This window comes from Poecilia reticulata, linkage group LG4 (genome assembly GCF_000633615.1).
Source record: "Poecilia reticulata strain Guanapo linkage group LG4, Guppy_female_1.0+MT, whole genome shotgun sequence".
NCBI lineage: Eukaryota > Metazoa > Chordata > Actinopteri > Cyprinodontiformes > Poeciliidae > Poecilia > Poecilia reticulata.
Genome location: NC_024334.1, coordinates 21,307,389 through 21,328,325, shown reverse-complemented (window position 1 = coordinate 21,328,325; position 20,937 = coordinate 21,307,389). Strand labels below are relative to the sequence as shown.

The following is a 20,937-nucleotide window of genomic DNA, read 5'->3' as shown; positions in this document are numbered from 1 at the left end:
GTACTGTTTGACAAATCTGAATGGGAAACTCCAGACACCTTCAATCCCGGACACTTCCTGGATGCCAATGGGAAGTTTGTGAAGAGAGAAGCATTCCTCCCGTTCTCTGCAGGTACAGCGCTCTGATATTTATGACCATGTCATTGATTTGTCAGCATGACCAAAATGTCATACCGACATTGTGATGTGACCAATGTCAACCAGTGTTGACCACTGTCAAGCCAGCATGGTTTGGTTGCATGGGACGGGTCTTACTAAGATTAAAGGAAAGTTTGATAAAAAAAATTTTAGTGCTTCACCAAGGTTTTCCAAGAATAACATCATGAATAATAATCTCACTTTTCATATTAAAACTTTGTGTGTCTGTGTTTGCATTTCAGGGAAACGTGTGTGTCTTGGTGAAGGCCTAGCCAAGATGGAGCTGTTCCTGTTCTTTGTTGGCTTACTGCAGAAGTTCACCTTCTCTGTTCCTGACGGAGTCGAGCTGAGCACTGAAGGAATCACTGGGACGACACGAGTGCCTCATCCCTACAAGCTGTCTGCTAAGGTCCGCTGAGCTGAGGACTTTTCACCAACCCTGGTTTCTGCTCATCAGAGGACTGACCATAATGATTCTGGCATAGCTGCTTGTTAAGAAAGTATGTTGAGTGATGTTCAAATTAATCGCCATTAACGGCATTATAGTTTGCCCAGATTCCAAATAGGACCGAGCAAGAATTTGTCTTAAACAGTGTCTCCCTAAAAATAAATCTGAAACTGGAAAAAATTGGAAATATTTGCATCCTCCGTTTTATTGAACAGAGTAAAAAGAACATACCAAATACAGAAATGTGTATATTTATACACAGACTGAATGGATGAACTGTATTATTGAGGAATTATTTTTGTAACAACTCGTTTTCGCTTTATTAGGAGAGCACAATAAATGACTATGCCACAATTACGATGCTGTAATAGAAAATTTCGTTTTTAGCCTTATTTCATCTTTGATGGAACTGATGATATTTTTTACCATTTATTTACTGATCATATCTGCTGTGTTTTTGCATTTCTGCAAGATGTGTTTTTCCATTAAAGAAGTTTCCAGATAATGTTTAGATATTTCCACAGCTTTGATAGCAGAAGAGACCTGAAGACATCTTGGGTAAAATGCTTAACCTGGCAATTGTCTTAAAGGACTGACGTGTGGAATGTAGTTTGTACCCTAGTTTGACCCAGAACCCATGAGTAAATGACAAAGAAGTATTAGAAGTTTCTCCTGAAATCCTTATCTTCTCTCTTTCCTGCCATAAAATCATCCCCTCCAAGAGGTGAGGGCTAGTTCTAAAGGTGGGGGTCAGGATTGTCTCTGTGGTCCATCTGGCACTCAGACTTTGGGTGGGTCTTTTTCTTGCTGTGACTATGTAACGATGTGATGTTACTGCGCTCAGTGAGACGGGTCTTCGAACGCTTTTGCCTTCGAATAAAGAAACTCAAAGACAGAGATTAATCTTTCTCTTATGCTTGAAACAGCTTCTCATTCTTTGATAAATGAAATGTCCATAACAATGCGATTATGTAAGTGAATGATTTTTTTTTTTTACATTTTGCTGTTAATGTGAGAATAATAAACAGTCTAGTTGTACAAATAAATATTTCTTACACATAAAATAAAAAGCTTTCACTTTATCCACCCTTATTTTCAGCAGCATTCACAAGCTTTTCATTCATGAGGTCTGACAGTTTCCTCATCTATTCAACTTTTTTACATAGAAGCAACTACTGCTTCCTGTGCTCTGATCAGAGGTCAACTCCTTCACTAGTAAAATCTGATTAAGAAGAGCTAACAAGTTCTCAATAGGGGTTAGGCCACGGAAAAAGAGGCGGTCCTTGCCTTTTGTCTTTACACGACTAGTAAGGTGGAAATGACAAATTTCATAAGAATCGTTCAAATGGTGACACAAGCATGATACTTGGTACTTGCAAGGTCTACTCTTTTCATAAATGCTGCAGGCCACACAAAAACCCAAGCTAGCTGACGTGCAAGATGTGTATTAATTAAATTATTTATTTATTATTAATAGTAGACATTTTTAAGAGAAAACTGTTTCTCTCTAACCACATTATAGACAAGCACTATTTTATTTGTTGTCATAGTCTATAATTGGGATTTTAACATAGCATTCAGGATGACTTCGATTGATTTCAACTCATATCTAAGCAACTACTGAACTAAATGATTGTTTGGTGTATGCATAAACTATTTGAGTCAGAGAATCCAATGGAGACATTTTTCACATTTTTTAGTACAGGACTGGGGCAGTGATGAGATCTTGCAAAGTTAATAGAGTGATGTCAGCACACTGTGCAATGGCCCTTGACCAAGATGAAGAGCAGACCAAAGCAATCATGGTGGTACCGTTGGCCACAACGATGACCCGTCAGCACTTAAGAGTTGGATGGTTGCTGCTCCTGAGGTAAGATATTTGGTATCTCTGTACGAACAAAGGAGTCCAGCGAACGAGTCAAGTGAACACATAGCTCACCATGAGCAAACACCGCTGACTTGCATTGATGGAGTCAAAAGCTGTCTCTACCTTTGCAAGAGTTGTGCAGTCCTTTCCACAAAGACAGTCAAGAACTTCTGCAGTTCTTGAGAGAGAAGTGAGGACTTTTCTGAAGCATTGGCAAGTAATCCTTCTGAGTCAAGAGGAGCTGAACTGATTTCTTCAGGTAAGAATCTGCTCCTATTTAGCAAAGCTGTTTATCAGCACTCATGAAGCTGGTCTTCTGGGCCTGGAGGAGGACTCTCATGGGGAATCTGACAGCTGCATTTTTGCGTCTGCCAGATATGCTGCAAAACATTGGAGCGAAGCCATCATGATCAAGGCGAATAAATATGCATCCCTTGCCTTAGTCATGATGACTTTGCACTGATGGGTGGTGTGCTGGGGGGTTATCTCCAGCGGTCAGTGGGTGACAGGCAGAGTACAACCTCAGCAAATCATCCGTAAATAATTGCTACTTCACATCATGGCTTCAAATCCACAAATATTTTACTTTGCTGACATCTGCTGGTTGGTTCCAGTAAAAATGGCAGACATACACTTCACTAAAAGAAATAAGAGAATATAGAGTTGAATGACCTGCAGTCTCCTATCCTGTTTCTGAAAATTCATGCTAAATGTTTATACCACTGAAATATCTTAAAACACAAACAATCCCCAAATCCGTGAAACCAAGCTGACCAAAGCAGATGCACAAAACAAATGAGTGAGTAGACTGATTCAGTCACACACTTCACATTTACCAGACCTGGAGTCAGCAGAGGACCAGCCCATCTCAGAACCACATGGACAGAAATCTTGATAAGCCTTCTTTCTTCCCTCCTCTCCTCACTGTGACAATGTGGCTCTGCAGCTTGTGTCAGTGGTTCAGCCTCAGATGGATGCTGGTTTTGATTTTTGCAATCCTAATCATCGTAAATTTGCTCAACAAAAAGGATCCACCTCACTTTCCACCAGGACCGCCTGCACTTCCTTTCTTTGGGAATATCTTCAGCATTGAATCCAAGCAGCCTCATATTTACCTCACTAAGGTAAAAAAAAAAAAAAAAAAAAAAAAAAGAATATATTAGTAAACCAGCAATTTTAATTCTGACATAAAAAAATTTTAAATTTTCATAAATGTCTACCATTTCTTACTTTTTTTAAAAGAGATATTTTAATACAAAAAATGCAACAAAAAAAAATTTAACGATTGGTGACTGTCAACAACAAATTGACTGCATTATTTTAGAGTCACATGCTCCACAATAGAACCTTTCTACTCTGATTCTGCAATCACAGCTTGCTGATGTTTATGGGAATGTGTTCTGCATACGTCTGGGAAGACACAAAACAGTGTTCTTGTCCGGGTGGAAGACGGTGAAAGAGGCTTTGGTAACACAGGCAGAAAACTTTGCAGACCGGCCTCACAGCCCAATGGCAGCCAGGATTTACTCAGGAGACTCAGGTTGGTCAGATTTAGAGCGTCAGGGCAACCAACACTTGAGGGATGTTTGATTTCTTTGCCTTTTCTAGGTGGCCTTTTCTTTAGCAATGGGAAGGTGTGGAGGAGGCAGCGGCGCTTTGCCATGGCCATGATGCGTACCTTTGGTATCGTCAAGGGCTCCATGGAGACGAACATCTGTCAGGAGAGTCGACACCTGCAGGAAGCGATGGAGCAGGAGGAAGGTTGACAGCAGCGGAAAACAGACCAGATTTTGCACAGATAGCGTCTTGTATTTAAAGACTTCTGTCTTCCTGCTAGGTAAATCCTTTGACCCGGTGCCACTTCTGAACAACGCTGTGTCCAACATCATCTGCCAGATTGTGTTTGGGAGAAGGTTTGACTACAGTGACCAGGACCTCCAGAGCATGCTGAGGAATATGACAGACATTGCCCACCTGGAAGGCTCAATATGGGCCCTGGTAAGATGCAGAGAAAACTGCAAGGTGTACGGTAATGGAAAAAAAATGAAAAAGGATATTCCTCTGATAAACTCACACCAAGTTACCAAGCAGAGATCTGTGATTTTAACTCAAACAACACTTTATTAATTCTTAAAAGAATGAGAACAGCAAGCAGGCATGTTCAGTCTGTTCTGACCTAACTAGACAGTCACTACCCACTTTTACTGAGCTATCCAAAGTTTCTCACAGGGATTATGGGAACCAATGTTTCTGGCTCAGCATTAGGATGCTTGAAACATTGAAAATGGAGGAGTGCTTCATTCTTATCCAAACCCTCCTTAAGTTCCAGTAGGGCGAGAAAACAATCGGCCTTACATGATTGTAACTGTTGCTGCAAAAGGAGATTACCGTAAAAGTTTCCCCAAATTGTACAAAGTATTAAAAGAAGCTAGTCTCCAAAATTCCACTGATAGTGTAAAAGTCAGAAAGTAATACTTTTTTGCAGTCAGTACATTTTGATGCTTTTTTTCTCTCTCTTAACAGCTTTATGACGCTTTCCCAGCAATTATGAGACACTTGCCAGGGCCTCACAATGGCATCTTCAGCAGCTGCAGATCTCTGAAGGCATCCATCAGGAAAGAGATAGAAAGACACGAGCTGGACCTGGATCTAAGCAACCCACGAGATTATATCGACAACTTCCTTATAGAGGAAAGAGTATGGGACTCGCTTTGGTTCAACCAAAAAAAAAAAAGTTGTGAAATATCAAATTTAAGACCTGACTGTGTATCTGTCTCTTCATTGTTGCTCAACAGCACAACAGAAAGCAGGATGTGGGATTTGAGGAAGAAAACCTGGTTCTGTGTTGTCTTGATCTGTTCTTGGCTGGCAGCGAAACTACTTCAAAGACTCTGCAGTGGGGACTCCTGTACCTTATAAAACATCCTCACATCCAGGGTGAGCTCAGATCAGAACCATGTTCACCAACAGATCAGATTACCTGAGGAAGACTGCCACATGCTGGTCAGCAACTGGATTTGATTTGCTTTGTAGACAAAGTTCAGGAAGAGATAGACAAAGTGGTCGGACAGAGCCGCCAGCCCACCATGGCAGACAGATCCAACATGCCCTACACTGACGCAGTCATCCACGAGATCCAGAGAATGGGAAACATTGTTCCCCTCAACGCACTCAGGATGGCTGCCAGGGACACAGTGCTGGGCGGTTACTTCATACCAAAGGTGTGTCTGATCATCCCCCCGAACACGTCTGCAGGATCTCACATTTAAACGTTTTAAACAAGCAAAAGTCTGAAGCAGCAACAGATGGCTTTGCAGAAGCCACAGAAGATTCTCTCAGGGTGATATTATCTGCCACAAAGAATAGTACAATCAATGTGTAATGTAGACCGTGTACTTTAGTTGCTCTAGTTGTAAAGTCGTTGCACAATTCAGGATCAAACACTTCATTATATTCTGAGAATCACCATTTGATACTTGACATTAGCAAATTTCTGGAAAAAAAAAATATCGTCACAAAACTGTTTTTTTTTTCTATCATTTAATTCTGCAACCAGTATTTGATTCTTTTCAAGACCATTTCCAGACTAAGTGTTGCAATCTGTCATTTAAATTGTTAGTTGTTTTTATTTTGATATCCAAGTTTATTTTCAGATTTAAAAGTTTGGAATACTTACTTAGCCTCATCACTCAAACTTCCCACCCAAGTAGGTTTTTGTGGTAAAAACTCCCAAATTCGGATTTTAAAAAAAAATTCCCCATTTACCTTTGAGGCCTTTCTGTTTGTCATTGTAGGTAAATGACAATGTAACTGACCAACATTGTTCAGATACAGACAAAAACACTTCACACATCATGTAAAAAATATCTAATATATGAACCATGACAGAATTATTTCCCCAGTTTTCTGATTTTCTCCCTCTCTTGTCTCATACCTCTTTCTTTCCTTCTCTCTTTCTTTGCAGGGGACGGCTGTGATGCCAAACCTGACCTCTGTTCTTTTTGACAAGAACGAATGGGAAACCCCTGACAGTTTCAACCCCAAACACTTCCTGGATGAAGACGGCAGGTTCATAAGGAAGGAGGCATTTTTACCTTTCTCCGCCGGTAACAACTGCATTTAAGTTATAACTCTGCACATACACTTAGTTTGGAATTATGATTTTGAACAGGAATGACACACTGGTAAAAATGATCCAAGATGATGGTGATGGTACCTTTTTTCTCTTTTCAGGAAAGCGAGCGTGTCTCGGTGAAGGTCTGGCGAGGATGGAACTCTTCCTGTTCTTTGTCATCTTATTCCAGAAGTTTCACTTTTCCACTCCGGACGGCGTTGAGCTGAGTACAGAAGGGATAACTGGAGCCACACGCGCACCACATCCATTCAAGATCTTTGCAAAATCCCGCTTTGACTTTAAGGCTACATGTAAAAAAGCATAAGCTGCAGGATGGACAACAGGCACTTTGTGAAAATGTATCTGTTGTTACTTTGGCAAATAGAAATATCTGTTTTTAACCAGGCAATGTTGGTGATCAGGTAAAACATTCTCCTTGTTCAGACAAATCTATATGTAAAAATGTATCTGATTACCAACATTTATCCTAGACAACAATCATTAATCTTCTCAAACTCATGTGACCCCATGATTTACTCACAAGGTTTTTGTTTTCAGAGCCTGTCAACAAATTGTGTTTATGATTGGATTCATTTCTGCATTTTTTTTGTTAGTAGACTGATGCTGGATGATGTGATAATATAATCTCTTTCTTATATTAGTCACGGCTTCCTCAATATAATCTAGTGAGGATTGAGATTTGACAAAAAATTAAATAAAAAAATAAACAGCAATATTTGAAAAAGAATTTATTCAGCGAAAAAGCTATTAAATTTTCTAAAATTCATTATACATTTCTTTAATAAGTTACAAACATTTAGCATTAAGCAGGTTGCTGTGTACCTTCTACCTGATTGTACAGTCTATTTTATTAAATGACCATGCCTTTAAGTCAGCGATTTACAATAACAATTAGCTGCAAAAAAGAAATTCAAGTGACATACATGTATAAACCACATGTGGCTGTAAAACAGAACATCTCGTGTGCTGCTGACAATAAACAGAAAAGGCAACAAAGAGACTACTAATCCTGAACAGTCATGAAAAGGATTTCACACACCTTCTAAAAACACAAATTTCAATTAATTCTTTTTTGGGGGGATGTTTTGTGACAAACACAATATGAATTGTAAGGAATAACACACATTTTGACTAAGTAAATATCTGAAAAGTGGGACAAGCATTTTGTATCGACTCTGCATTCATAATTGAGATCACAGTGAGAGATGTTTTGACAGAGAATTGACCGAAGACTGAATACATATGCACTCCCCACTTTTCAGATATTTGTAAAGAACTTTATAATAGTCCATCTTCAAAAGGTCACCATAAAATCAGCCTGTGTCTGTGGTCGCTAAGCGTCAAGACATGAAAAAACTAAATATTCTTTCAGGGTGGTGGATATTTAACTACGTGGTGTCAAACTGATCACTTTTAGCAAAAGACAATAAGTGCTTTTCAAAATGTTCTTTTAAGCAGCATCCTAAAAGAAAACATTGACATGTGCTAAAACTTTTAGTGTTACAATTTGCAGGAGCTGTGAAAGTGTTCGACCCGGATGTGATGGTTGCACGAACAGCTGGTGTTGAATCACTCATTTCTGTATCAGTAGCATATTAATTGACTTAAAGAATCAACACACAGTAAACAAAAAGGTCCATCAGTTCCCATTGAGAGCATATAGAATAGATAACGGACTATTCCCAGATTTCTTATTGCAGCACCTCAAGTGTTAATATGACTTAATTTGTGTCAACAGCATTTGAAATTATAAACTTTTCAATTATAGGAGAAAAAAAAAAAAGAAAAAACTACAAGTGTTTGTTTAATGCTTAGAAATTCTTGGTGGCCAGCACCAGATATGGCTGGATCAAGACTATTCATGCTGCTGGATTACAATACACCTTTTAAAGTGTCCCCCCTGTGACAAACATTTCTTAAATATTTGTGCAACAATTTCATTTGATTGATTTCAGTGGTTCAAGTCACCACTTAAACTAAAGCTAAAATAGCAGGCCTCATTTCCACAAGGATTTTCACTTCTGACCTTAACACAATACAAGGAGAGCTAAGTTATAGAAGCTAAATATGAGGGTGGAAAAGAAAAAAAAAAAAAAATCACAGGGCAGAGAGGATAGTCGTTGCAAATCTACATCTAGCTTTGGCTTGTGAGGTGGAATCGGGGTAAAGTCTCTACAAGGTTTTGTCCTTCAGGCTAATGTACAGCAGGGTATACCAACACAACCTCTGCTTTGACCTGGGCTGGGTCTGATAAGTGCTCACTGATCACACGCAGTCTGACCCTCCTCAGAGGCTGACAGCAGATGCGTTTAAGGTCACTTGAGTGCTTACACCGTTGTGTGTTTTTGCCTAGTTTAGCTGATGTGAGGTGCTGTGGCGCTGTGACAAAGTCTATTTGGAGGTAGGGGCAGGCACGCTGACGGAGGTGGCCCTGCGTGGGGCGTTTGAGACTTGCCGCTGCTGTGTCAGGAAGGACTGGCCGGGTGAGAACGTGGCGGCACCGCGGCCTCCCAGACGAGATTCCATGGCCAACTTCTGAAAACTCAAACTCTGATAGCACAGAAACCAGAGGGAAATTGTAGTCATTGATTAAAAGAATACTGAAAATGTCATTAGTAGAGATGTACCGGTCATAATTTTGACCAGCTGATTCCCGCATTAGCCAAGTCTGTCTCTTTAGAGAACAATAATACCAGAAGTCCAAAAAACAGTAATCAACACTTTTACCGAGCACACCTGCTGTAAGCAATCATTTATCATCTTAACGAGAAGGCAACATCACGTGTGAGAGCAGTCGCCAGGAAAGAATGGAAAACAAAACCTCCTTCGCTGAATGAAAGCATGTAGATAACATATAGAAACATAGACGATGTTCAGCTGAGAAAAAAAAAAAAAAACTGCATTAAATGTAACAACAGTCTCCTGGTATCTGTTAATGTTGCGTTAATAGCTCAGTGATTTAAATACCATTATTCTGAGTTGTTCTGGACTTCTAGTGTCAGATAAAACTGTTAGCTTCTACCACTAAAAGGATTTATTTATTTTCCAACAAGCTAAATCAAAGCAACTTCATGGTATCTGCTGAAAGTTTAGCTCTCACTCGCTGTTTCACAGCATCAGTAAACTTGAAATACCTTGCGGCATGTATTAGGAAAAGTTTAGTTTTATGCAGCTTTTATTCCTCAGTGCTTCTTTTAATTTTATTTATTTACATCCCACCGATAGAGAACTGAATATAGTTAACCAAATCTTCTCACAGAAACACCCAGACTGAAGATGGTTGTTGACATTGTGATATTTTAGAGACTACTATGGTGCATTTACTGTTCAGTATAAAGTTAGACATTTCATTTTGACCCTTTGCACCTCTAATGATGAGTATTATGGTTGGTTGTGTTATTTTGGTTCTGCATGAAGCCAGCTGTTTATTAACAAGATTAACCTCAACTAGTGTCAGAAACTAGATCCCAAACAGAAACTGTCAATGTCTACAAAAAGATTATTAGCATTGTGTTTTTTATGCTGCTATCCAAGTCTGATAGTGTTGTAAAGCTCTCTCAATCACTTCAGTAAATGCCACCACTGTGAAGTGTGAATAATATGCATTTTTAATTAAAGCCGTTACAACTCACTTTGTTATACCAAGCTGTAACAAGAAGCTTCTCCTCATACTCTCTTAGCCTGGCCTGCTCACATTGACGCTAGGAAGAAAAAGAAAAAACACATTCAGCATCACGATTCATGAATGCAATACCCAAATTGTTTGCAAACTCATACTAGGATCAATTAAGTAAAGGTGCAATTACATCAAGGTTGAGAATCTGTTTGTCCCGATCTGCCAGCTGGCTTCTGAGAGCCTGGATCTCAGCGGTGGCAGGATTCAGCTTGGGGTCCAAGGCTCGGATTACCTTCAAGGGAAAAGCAAGGGTCAAGATGAAAATACTGATAAGTAACTTGATTTCACCTCACCTTTAAGAGTTACCAAAGCTAAATGAATTTAACTCACATTGCGCGCCTTCTCCAGATACATCTTGTATCTTTCTTCCATGGCCCGCATGTCGTCGTCCTTCTTTTTCAGAGCAGCCATCAACTCATCCACTTTCAAAGCTGAGAAGCAACAAGTCAGTTTTCTATTACATGTTGAAAGAACAACACACCTGCATTAAAACTTTTAAGCCGTACATGTCTGGGTGTGGTCAGGTTGAAGGCCCTCCAGAAGCTCTTTCTTCTTCATGATTTCATCTTGAGCCTCATTCAGCTGGGACCTGAGGAAAAACAAGAGATCGACTTCCACCAACTGGAGAACACGAGCTTGTATTTCTATCCGAGCGCAAACTCACTTACATGTGAGCATCCAGTTTCCTCTTTAGATTTGACTGAAAATGAAAAATATGTATCAAAACTGAGCAAAACATCCTGGATGAAGCCCCTCTATTGAAGGCTCTTCCTCATTTTTCATGTCCATATCACATACTTTGTCAAACTCAAATGTCTAATTATGCAAGTGAGTAATTGAGAGTCTAAGTAACTAAATACACAAACTACTCAGACAGCAAGTAATTAAGTGGGTGAGTAAGTAACCAAGAACGTCAGCAAATTAAATATTTAAGTTAGTAACTAGAAACTTCAGTAAATAAGTCACTAATTGAGTAACAAAGGGAGTGAAAAAGTATTTATCAAGAAAGAAAAAAATTAAGATTTTCCACTCCCTGATCTCTCCCACTCAATTGTCATTTTTTCCAATCAGGCTTCAGACTACACTGTAACTATGTTTAGCTGACAGAGCATGTTTGCGCCCTCACATCATCTGGTTTGGCCGCCTGACTCTGCAGAGCCTTCTGCAGCTCCTCCACCTGCTGCTGCAGCTCACTGATGCGCTCTTGGCTCAATCTGAAGATGAAGCAGCAAACAGAAAAAAACATCAACATGCACAAAGAGAATCAACACAAAAGAGCACAAATGAAGCACACCTGTTCTCTGTGTCCAGTTTGCTGTGGGTCTTCTCAGCTTCCTCCAGCTGGGTCTGCAGGGTGGTGATCTTCTCCTGCTCATACTCCTCCTGCTGCACTCTCAGCAACTTGTTCTCATGCTGCAGTCTGATGACCTTTTCTCTAAATAACCACGACAGTCCGGAATCACACACAGCATTGAAGCAGAAAGAATACAAATGCATACAATGAAGCAGTAAAATGCTACCTGTACTCAATGGGAATTAATTCAGCTGCCAGATTTTCATGGCTGGGGCTGCCAGAGGGAAGGATCCCTAAGTACAAAAAGGTACAGTGATGTGAAAAAAAAGTATTTGCTCCCTTACAGTTTTCTTCTTTTTACTTTTTTTTTTTGCCCATACTTATATATTTCAAAGAGAACAATGTAAACAGAAAATGCAGTTTTCTAACAATTTAAACAATTTAAGTCCTTAAGGAAGAACAAGATAATAAAATTAACTTGCTTGCCCTCTAAACCTCATAAGCTGTTGTTGTCAGGCTGATTATTTGTTTACTTGAAACACATTTGAGTGACAAAAAAAGAAATCAGTGTGAGGATAAATCATTTCCAAGGTACTTTAGGTAGTAAATAAGTTAGTAAATAATAAGAAGCATCTTTAATTGATTGATGAAGTACCTGATTGTGAGAGCTGGTCCTGTTGAGCCTGAGTGCATCGCAGCTCCTCGTTGATTTCCTTCAGAGAATCTCGTTCAATGATCATCCGCTAACGGTGTAAAAGATGTAAAGTTTATTAAGTTTATTAAATTTTTTTTTTAAAGGTAAAGATGTTAAGCAAAGCAGTATTATAGTTCATATTAATGGTGAAATGTTACAAGATGTTGAACCTCTTTTTCTTTCAACACAGTTTCATGCTTCTCTTCCAACTTTTTCATCTCAAACGCCATGATGTCTGCGCGTCTGGTTTCCTCTGACAACTTATTGTGGAGGTCTTGGACCTATTGAAACAAAAAACAAATCTGGTTGTAGGGCTGAAACGATGAATAAGATGAATCGATTATTTAAATGAGCGTCAACTAATTAAGTAATTGATTAATTGTTAACTAGAGCATACAAAATGATAATTTGCTGAAAAAATATTAGACTATTAGCAGATATTAAGCCAAAACTGTCCAAAAAAATAAAAGCATTTTGCATTTAAGATTTGCATTTGTCTGTAAACATAGTATAATGCAATCTTGAATAAAAATGCTTAAGAGGTTGAATTAAAAATTTGCAAAGTCTTGCAATTTATTATCAGATTGTGAGAATAGTCAATAGAATAATCAATTACTAAAATAATCGTTTTAGTAATTGATTATAGGGCTGGTGAGCTGCAGCCCTATATGCTTGGTACTAAACACATTCTCCAAATGCAAATTGTATGACATATAATCAAAAAATTATATTTAATCTTGCAATAAGAGTAAGCTCTTTACTTGTCTTTTGTACGACTCCAGCTGTGCGCGGGCGGCATTTGCTTTGCGCAGCTCCTCCTCCAGAGTGACGCTGTTTTGCATGTAGGTCATGTTGTTCTCCTCCAACAGCTTCACCTGTCGCTTTAGGTCACCGAGATTCTCCAGCTTACGCTTGTAGGTTTCCACTGATGCCTCCAGGACCACCACTCTATCTGAGCAGTTCCTGAAGAAGATCAACACAGTAAATAAGTCAAATGTTGCAGTGAGGCTGGAGTGTAGTTTGTAGTAATAGTTTGCAAAAGCATTTATACTCTTTGGACTTTTACAAACATTGATGTGTTTGCTGTAAAATGGAAGTGCAGGCCATTTTGCCTGTAAACTAATTATTTACTGAGGTAGAGGATTAGGGTGACACACAGATCAAAGTATTTAGGAGTGACTAAAAGCTAGAAAAGTTAAACTGCAGTTTAGAAATCATTGCTGTACAGATATTAACTTTATTACAAATGACAAAAAGAACAACTTTGGAAGCATTTGTTTGACAAACACAAACCTCAGGACATCCAATTCGTCTTTGAGAGCCCGTGATTCCTCTGCCAGACTGGTGAGCTCATCGTTGCGATGCTGAAGTTCAACCAGCTGCTTCTCCAGCTCCTCACAGTGGATCCGGTAGTCATCCTTGGCAGCTTCCAGCCTAGAGGTAGCACGTGCACACACATGAGCATTTGGTCTTCGCTGCAAATACACAGCTGAGGTGCATTTAAAGCCAGAGTAAACAACCTAAAGTTCTCCTCCTGCAGAGTCTCCAGTTGCTGCTGCAGCTGACTGTGTTTCCTGCCCGATGGCGTGCTGGGGTCATCGAATGTGTCCAACTGGCTGGCTCGGTCTGTTAGGACATCGTTCTCGGCCAGAAGGCTGTTTCGTTCTTCTAGGAGAACGGCCACCTGACCAGGGACAAAAATGTCAGTGCAGTTCTCACTAGGAGTTTTACGCCAATTGAGGTGGATTAAAGAAAGCAGAAAGGAGCTGCAGCGTTAAAGTTCCTGCTGGTCAATAACAGCATGCAGAGCAGAAAAGTTACATCTGAGAATTAAAAGAGACAGAAGTTAGAGCAGCAAAACACAACTCCTCTCTCATCTGTTAGAGCAAACATAGCGCTGTGGTTTTCACCTTGAGCTACTCCAATGTATGGCTTTGCTGTATAGTTTCACATTGTTGAATGAGAAACATTGATCTTGAGAAAGGCAAGTCAGGTTTCAGACATTCTGGCTTCTTTTGACCCTCTGGATGAGTTGCTGATCCATTCGTGGAGTAACTTAAGAAGGTCAGCCACTCCAGCGAAGAGTCACCACCATTCCAAGTTTATTCATTTGTGGATATGCCTTTAGAATGGCTGCAGAACCCTTTGTTTTTCATCCATTACTGAATTTCTTTGGTTCTGGGTGCGAAGTGTTGTTTTTTAAGGCCTTTTAGTCCACTTCATGTTGTCACACAGGTCCAAGTCATTTCTTGATTCTAAAGGTTTGGTCGTAATCTCGTGTGGGTGGGGCTAGCAGAACCGAACTTAGCTTTCTTGGTTGAACGCATTTAACCGATTGGCCAAGGTCAGCAATTACTTGTTCATGCAAGACCAAGTTGGTTTATGCCGTTTTTCCATTCAGTAAATCTAATATTTTCTAATGATTTGAAGGATTTACACATAAAAAAATTTAACAAATGAGTAAGGGAGAAATACCTTTTCACAGCAGTGTATTAACAGACTGAATTAGGAAGACTAAAACCATTGCCCAACTTTAAAGTTATGTTAAGACAATACCCCTAAAACACACATATGGACATAAAATAGTCATGTTTAATATTGCTTGACTTCATATTTCAAGGATTTCTGAGCATGCTTTCCCCTAAAGAAGAGGACAAAATGGTTAGCATAGTTCACATTCAAATATTGGAATATTGCAAAAATTACTAAACAAGCATTGCATAATTCCTCAGAACCCTGTTTGAGCCCTCTGTTAGCAAAGTTAGAGCAAACATTCGAGCAGCTGGTTTAGATTGGTTTAGTTCCCGTCTCCCCGACGATGAGCTGCACTTTACTTACCTCTCTGCCCAGAGACCCAAGCAAAACAGGAAACTGATCAAATCAATCTGCTGAGAATCGAGGTAAACAGTTGATCAGTCCCTGTGGTATTCGTGGTCTCCCTGCACACTAGCACTGGTAGATACAGGCTGGATGCCACAGTGGAGCCAGCACAGCCCAGACTGTGAGTCCACAGTCATTCTGCCACAGCAGCTCCAGACAATGGAGCCAAGCATTACAAAGAGTTGCAAAACTTAGGGTTACACTGTACCAAAGGCATGCATGTCTGAACACAGAGAATGTTAAAATCTGCAAACTAATTAGATGTTCCAGAGCCCATTTTGGGGGGAAAAAAAAACTAAAAAAAACTTGTTTCTAAGTGCTTTATGAAGAAGTTTATGTCTGAGCAGAGCTTTAAATTCACCTGTAAGTCCAACTCCTGACAGCGTTGGGCTAAGGCTTCCTTTTCTGACATGAGCTCAGAAAGGTCCTCCAGGAGTTTTTTCACCTGGACAGGCGATTGAGAAACAAAATTCCAGTCAAAATACGCAAACATTAGAAAACACACTTCTTAAATGTCAAACATCAGAACTATTTCAATTTAATTTATTTATACAGCGTCATTCGAGACAGATGTCATGTCAAAATATCAAAGCGTCTTACAAGAAAAACAACCTTTCCACATCCTCTGTCATGCGTCATCTACAAACTTCATTTTATTTTGGTTTTATGCAGACTGACACAAAGTAACAAAAACTGAAAAATATTTTAAAAATATATACATTTGTTTTCTTTTTAAAATAATTGTAAAACATTTATATTCAGACTTCTGAATGAATAACTCATAAAACTGGAGTGTGACTGGGCCTTTGTAACACATGGATATAACTAAATGTGAATGATTCCAGTAAATCTCTTGTTGTATGTTTAGGATTGTCGTCCTGCTGAAAGTTTGAACCTCCTTCCCAGTACCTTGAAAACCTCTAACAGGTTTTCAAGAGCCAACTTGAAAACCTCTAACAGGTTTTCAAGTTGGCTCTATCCATCTTCTGATCAACTGTGAACAGCTGGGAATGGCACAGTGGGGTTTTTGTGCATTGTTAGTTTTAGTCCACATAATAGTGTTTCACATGAAGACAGAGGTTATCTGACCAGAGCATGTTCTTCCGCATACTTCCCATCTCACCAGTATTGCTTGTGACTAAGCTGCGAACCCGACACCTCCAGGCTTTTTTTATCCTAACAATAGGTTTGTTTTGCCCCTCTTCTAAAAAGGCCAGGTTTGTGGATAACACGAGTAGCACTTGTCCTGTCAACACATTCATCCACTTAGGGATCTTTGCAGCTTCTGGAGAGTTACCATTGGATCCTTTGCTGCTTGAATGATTAATGCTCTCCTGGCTCAGTCAGTCAGTTTATGTCTTGGGGGAATTGCATTTGTGTTTTTCCATGTTCAAATGATGTATGGAAAATGTGATCTGTAGACTCTGTATTACAGTTTGTGGTAATTTGTGAAAAAGATCAATGGGTTTGAATACTTATGAAATTCACTGCAGCTCTTGTTACATCCTTTTACAGCAAAACATTGAACATTTTTGATTATAAAATGTCAACTAGTGAAGAATGACTTCACATTACACAATAAAAAAGAAGACAAAATGACAGAATAATTACTGACCTGCTGTTCTGGGTCCCCTGACAGCTCTGTTCCTAATGCTGCTGAATTATCTTTTTTCATGAGCTGATGAGGAAAATGCCATCAGGTTATTAGATACAAGCAACAGAAGAGCTGCAAAACATCAGTCTAGTTAAACCAGGGTGGCGACAAAAAAAAAACTAAATATGATATTCTACATTTCAAAATAAAAGAATAAATGTGGAGAGAACCCTTTGGTCACTACCAGTGTTGGCAGACATGAACATTAGAGCTGCATGATAAAACAAAAACATGAAATATGAAATGATGTTGGTGAACAGCCTGATAACAATGACACATAAATATAACCGGGTTTAATGTCTTTCTGCTTTGGGTCATTATCTGGACAGAGCCCAGATAATGACTGTTCCATCCAGCTCTTTCCACAACAACTTCTGCATCTGCCACCTTTCAAAGAATTTTCCAAACATTAAAAGAAGGTGCTAATTTGAACTAGAATTGTCTGTAAAATCTGATTTAAATGAGAAAGAAAATTAACAAACCAACCTCCTGGATAGCTTTCATGACCACATGCTGCACAGACTCCTCCATGGTCATAATTATCTGAATGTATTCTGCCAACAGAGAACATCTTTTCACCAAGAGGAGTTTTTGCTTTTACTTCAGAAAGACTTATAGAATTATAAACTACTACATTTATAACATCTGTTGCAACCGTAAAAGCCGTGACAAACCTTGTTGCTGCTCACATCTGACAGCACAGCCAAGTATGAGCTGCAGCAACCTTCCCATCTCTACCGGCTCTGCGTGCTCTGCCACCCGTGAGACATCCGGCAAAGGGAAGTATGAAATGTCCTGAGCTAATACCTGGCGATACACGGGCATGAATAAAACCTTTATAGACAAAACACTTCCTAAATTGCCAAATCAAAACTGATATAAAACTATGACTGCACACTGCAGGAAGCCAGGGGGAATCTATGAACTTCAAACCTCATTATAATAGTCGACCACCTTCTGAAGGATCTTCTTCAGATTGTTCATCTGAGAGGAGAGAGATTTGAAAATATAATCAGCTTCAAATGTATCAAAAAGACCAATTGCCAACTAGGGCTCCAAAATGCAACATGCAATAATACTGGTAAAAGTTGCAATATGAATATGACTTGCTATAAATAATAAAAATGTCACTCAACATTGTTAGTCTCAATATTCTGGGTTAATTCCGAACATGCAATTTTTTAATGACTGTTTAATTTATGTGAAAATTAATACTTTATACCGTAATTCTCAAACTGAGAAATTAATAACTGTATTCTAATTTTAAAGACAAACACATTCCAGGTAAAATCTATATTTGCAACAGAAACATTTACAAAGCTAAATAAAAAAGGAGGAATAGCAAACTCACACTTACAAGCTAGAATCTGCCTTCTAGTCATCATTATGAGTGTTTTGTTAGATCGTCAACATAATCTAATCCTTATATTATTATAATTAATCCCACACTTGAATCACAACAAATCTATTCAATGCAGGCCGAAGGCAGCAACAAAGGAGCAGGTTTGTGGTCAGCATTAAATGAACTGTGGAGCAACCAGAGCACTCAGTCAGACAGGCCCAATGCTGCACAGTGAGGATGTATCTTTGTACCTTCAGTCTCCAGTTGTCTTCAACATCTGTTTTGATACGGCTCGTCCATGCTTCGTTGAACCAAGTGGGGTCTCTGCACCACAAACAGTGGAAATAAAAAAAATAGTTTAACTGCACATAATATCTTTTAGAAAAACGTAAAATTCAGGGGGGCTTTCTAATGATAAAAGTAATTTATCACTAGGTAACGCCAAACTTTAACTACTGATCTGTGAGATTACATGCCTGAAGCACCTATACTCACAAGAATAGTTGGAAAGCGGTTTGACAAAACAAAATAAAAAATTTTTAAAAAGTACATTTAACGTAAAGGGGGGAAAAAACATATTTTTCAGGTCTTCAGGTAATAATTTCCCTCCTTTTTAACAGCTAGTCATTTGTTTAAATCATTGGGCATTGCACAAAATGTTAATACACATGTGATTTCTTACATCTGTTGTAGTGCCTGTGACATTGCCGTTCCCGTGGTGAGCTCCTCCACTGTGCTGCAAGGTGCTGGAGTGTTGAACGTCTGCAGCTGTGAGAAAAAAACACATCATCGTTATGAGCACAATAGCGTAGCTTAATTTATCATCCATTCTACCATTGAGAAATTTAGAATTGTGCTTGGGAAAATTTGTAATAGTAAGAAATACACAAAAAACTAAATATGAAAAGAGGTGTCAGGTGACTAGTATCCAGGAGCACAAAAAAATCTCCTGATAAATTCAATTAGTTGTATGACTACAGAAAGGGAATTTCATTGATTTTCAGTCTTAGTCCGCTCAACTTTCTATATTTATTTCAAACACTTTTAATGTAACTTTTATTTATTAATATTATTTCATTTTATGTTTTTATGTGTAATTATCATGCATTTGTTGGGTTATGGCACTTTCAGCACTCTATAATTGACATCTTTGCATATGTTGAATGCTAACTGTAACATGCAGTAGGCATGTTACTGCATGTTACAGTTACCCTGTTGCAACACTTTGTACCGGTTGACTTGGTGTTGCTACGGTAACTATGCCTTTCAAGCTAACGCTAAGCACTAAAAATTATCAGTTTATTGTAGACCTCGTACGATAGTATTAGCCGTGTCTTATAACATAACTTCTTTATTTTCACTCGGCTAGCTTCCTGCAGAGCCCTACCACCTACACCACACAGGTGACAAAAATACCGCAGTCCTCGCTTCACCTTCACTTGACCAAATACACTCACCCATATTATCAGGCTTTCCACCAGCGCTGTTTCACTGTCTTCCATTTGCTTCCCTATATGTTTTTTGTTTTTTTTTTAAAACGTAAAAAATGATCCTCCACCTGTGTCAACGAAGCTCTTCCGCTCTGTCCCGCTGCATTTGACCTCACCTGCTGCCAAAGGTAAACTGCCAACCGAAAGATACGTAACTCGAGAGCGAGTGAGGACGCTTTACGCTACGAAATCACGTAAAGTGTTGGTGAATGACGCTGCTGCTAAGCTACTTGACGTTCAGTTGCTTACGGGCGGACTGTTTATGATGCCAAAGACTTGACCAATCAGCGTTCAGTTCAGATATGATTGACAACTATTTATACATGTTCTAGCCAATGAAAGGGCAGCATTGGGATTCTGAATACGCCTTTGTGATTAAGAAGCGATTAAAGCGTTTTACCCTGCTTTCACAGATCAAACGACTTTTCACTCGATTATTGTACTAAAGGGAAATTAACAAAACACCCATTTTCAGGATGAAATAACCTCTAAAGATAAGAAATAAATGCCAACACGAAACTAATTATAATTTAAATACACGTCAAAAATAAGTTATAGCTAAGAAATTCTTTATTTTTATAAAACAAGAAGATAAAACCCTGATATATTTATAGAAAAGTATTTCATTTATTTATTACATCAGCAAAAATATTTTATTGAAGTTTGATTTGTGCTCGACAGGGCTTATTTGAAATAAACCCCTATCCATAGAGTTAGTAGAGGTTGGAAAAGCTCATTGGTTAAAGCTGAGAAAACTAAAACTTTGGGAATGTTAATCCATTTAGCTGTAGATTATGTTATGGGATATCAGCACTGTTCCCTGACAACCTCAAAATTTCCTGCACGATGCAGTATTTTGTGACAGGCAACAATTTCTGATTGTGCTATGCTGCATAATCACATTATTGAATAATCAATTCAGATGAAGTCGAATTTAATTGTAAAGCAAATAGTTTATCTGAAAGCAAGACTGGGTTTCTAAAAATAATAAATATAATTTAATTGAATACATTTAAATATGAAAATGCAGCTAGGTCCTTAAATAATGAGAAATAATGCAGATGTATGCTGAGACAAAAAAAAAATCTAAAAACGTTTAGTGTATTTAAGAGCAAAACCAGACAACGAGGTTTAAGGTCTGAGAAAAATAAACACAATAATTAGTTTCAAAAAGGTGAAGTCTTTTTATCCGGTTAACAACGAAGACAGTAGAACTAAATTAGACTTGTTTTATTTTTAAGACAAACTAAGAAACTCATAAACAGGACAGTTTAAAACATTTCAGTAACTAAATTAAGGAAGCTCTAGTCACTTCTCTA

General features: G+C 38.7%; 2 protein-coding genes across 3 annotated transcripts; one reads left to right on the top strand and one right to left on the bottom strand.

Annotated features, from left to right (window-relative positions):
- The first annotated feature begins 3,304 nt into the window (after positions 1-3,304).
- LOC103463743 (cytochrome P450 2J6-like) lies at positions 3,305-8,371 on the top strand. Its single transcript, XM_008407303.2, has 9 exons — positions 3,305-3,577; positions 3,828-3,993; positions 4,062-4,214; positions 4,291-4,451; positions 4,977-5,150; positions 5,249-5,390; positions 5,487-5,674; positions 6,418-6,559; positions 6,687-8,371. Exons 1-9 carry the CDS (start codon positions 3,332-3,334, stop codon positions 6,890-6,892), a joined length of 1,578 nt encoding a protein of 525 aa, XP_008405525.1. The 5' UTR covers positions 3,305-3,331; the 3' UTR covers positions 6,893-8,371.
- hook1 (hook microtubule-tethering protein 1) lies at positions 7,302-19,830 on the bottom strand. 2 transcript variants are annotated; one of them, XM_008407302.2, is made up of 22 exons: positions 19,586-19,830; positions 18,811-18,896; positions 18,380-18,452; positions 17,720-17,770; positions 17,461-17,593; positions 17,273-17,340; positions 16,748-16,810; positions 15,494-15,577; positions 13,773-13,936; positions 13,546-13,686; positions 13,014-13,215; positions 12,423-12,533; positions 12,214-12,301; positions 11,785-11,851; positions 11,559-11,699; positions 11,391-11,478; positions 10,933-10,964; positions 10,771-10,853; positions 10,595-10,695; positions 10,395-10,496; positions 10,221-10,289; positions 7,302-9,138 (listed from the first exon to the last, which is right to left on the bottom strand). In XM_008407302.2, the coding sequence occupies exons 1-22, from the start codon at positions 19,628-19,630 to the stop codon at positions 8,980-8,982; spliced, it is 2,151 nt and encodes a 716-aa protein (XP_008405524.1). In that variant the 5' UTR covers positions 19,631-19,830; the 3' UTR covers positions 7,302-8,979. The 2 variants fall into 2 exon arrangements, with proteins under 2 accessions (XP_008405524.1, XP_017159875.1); XM_017304386.1 differs by having other exon boundaries at positions 19,687-19,830.
- Positions 19,831-20,937: the final 1,107 nt, after the last annotated feature.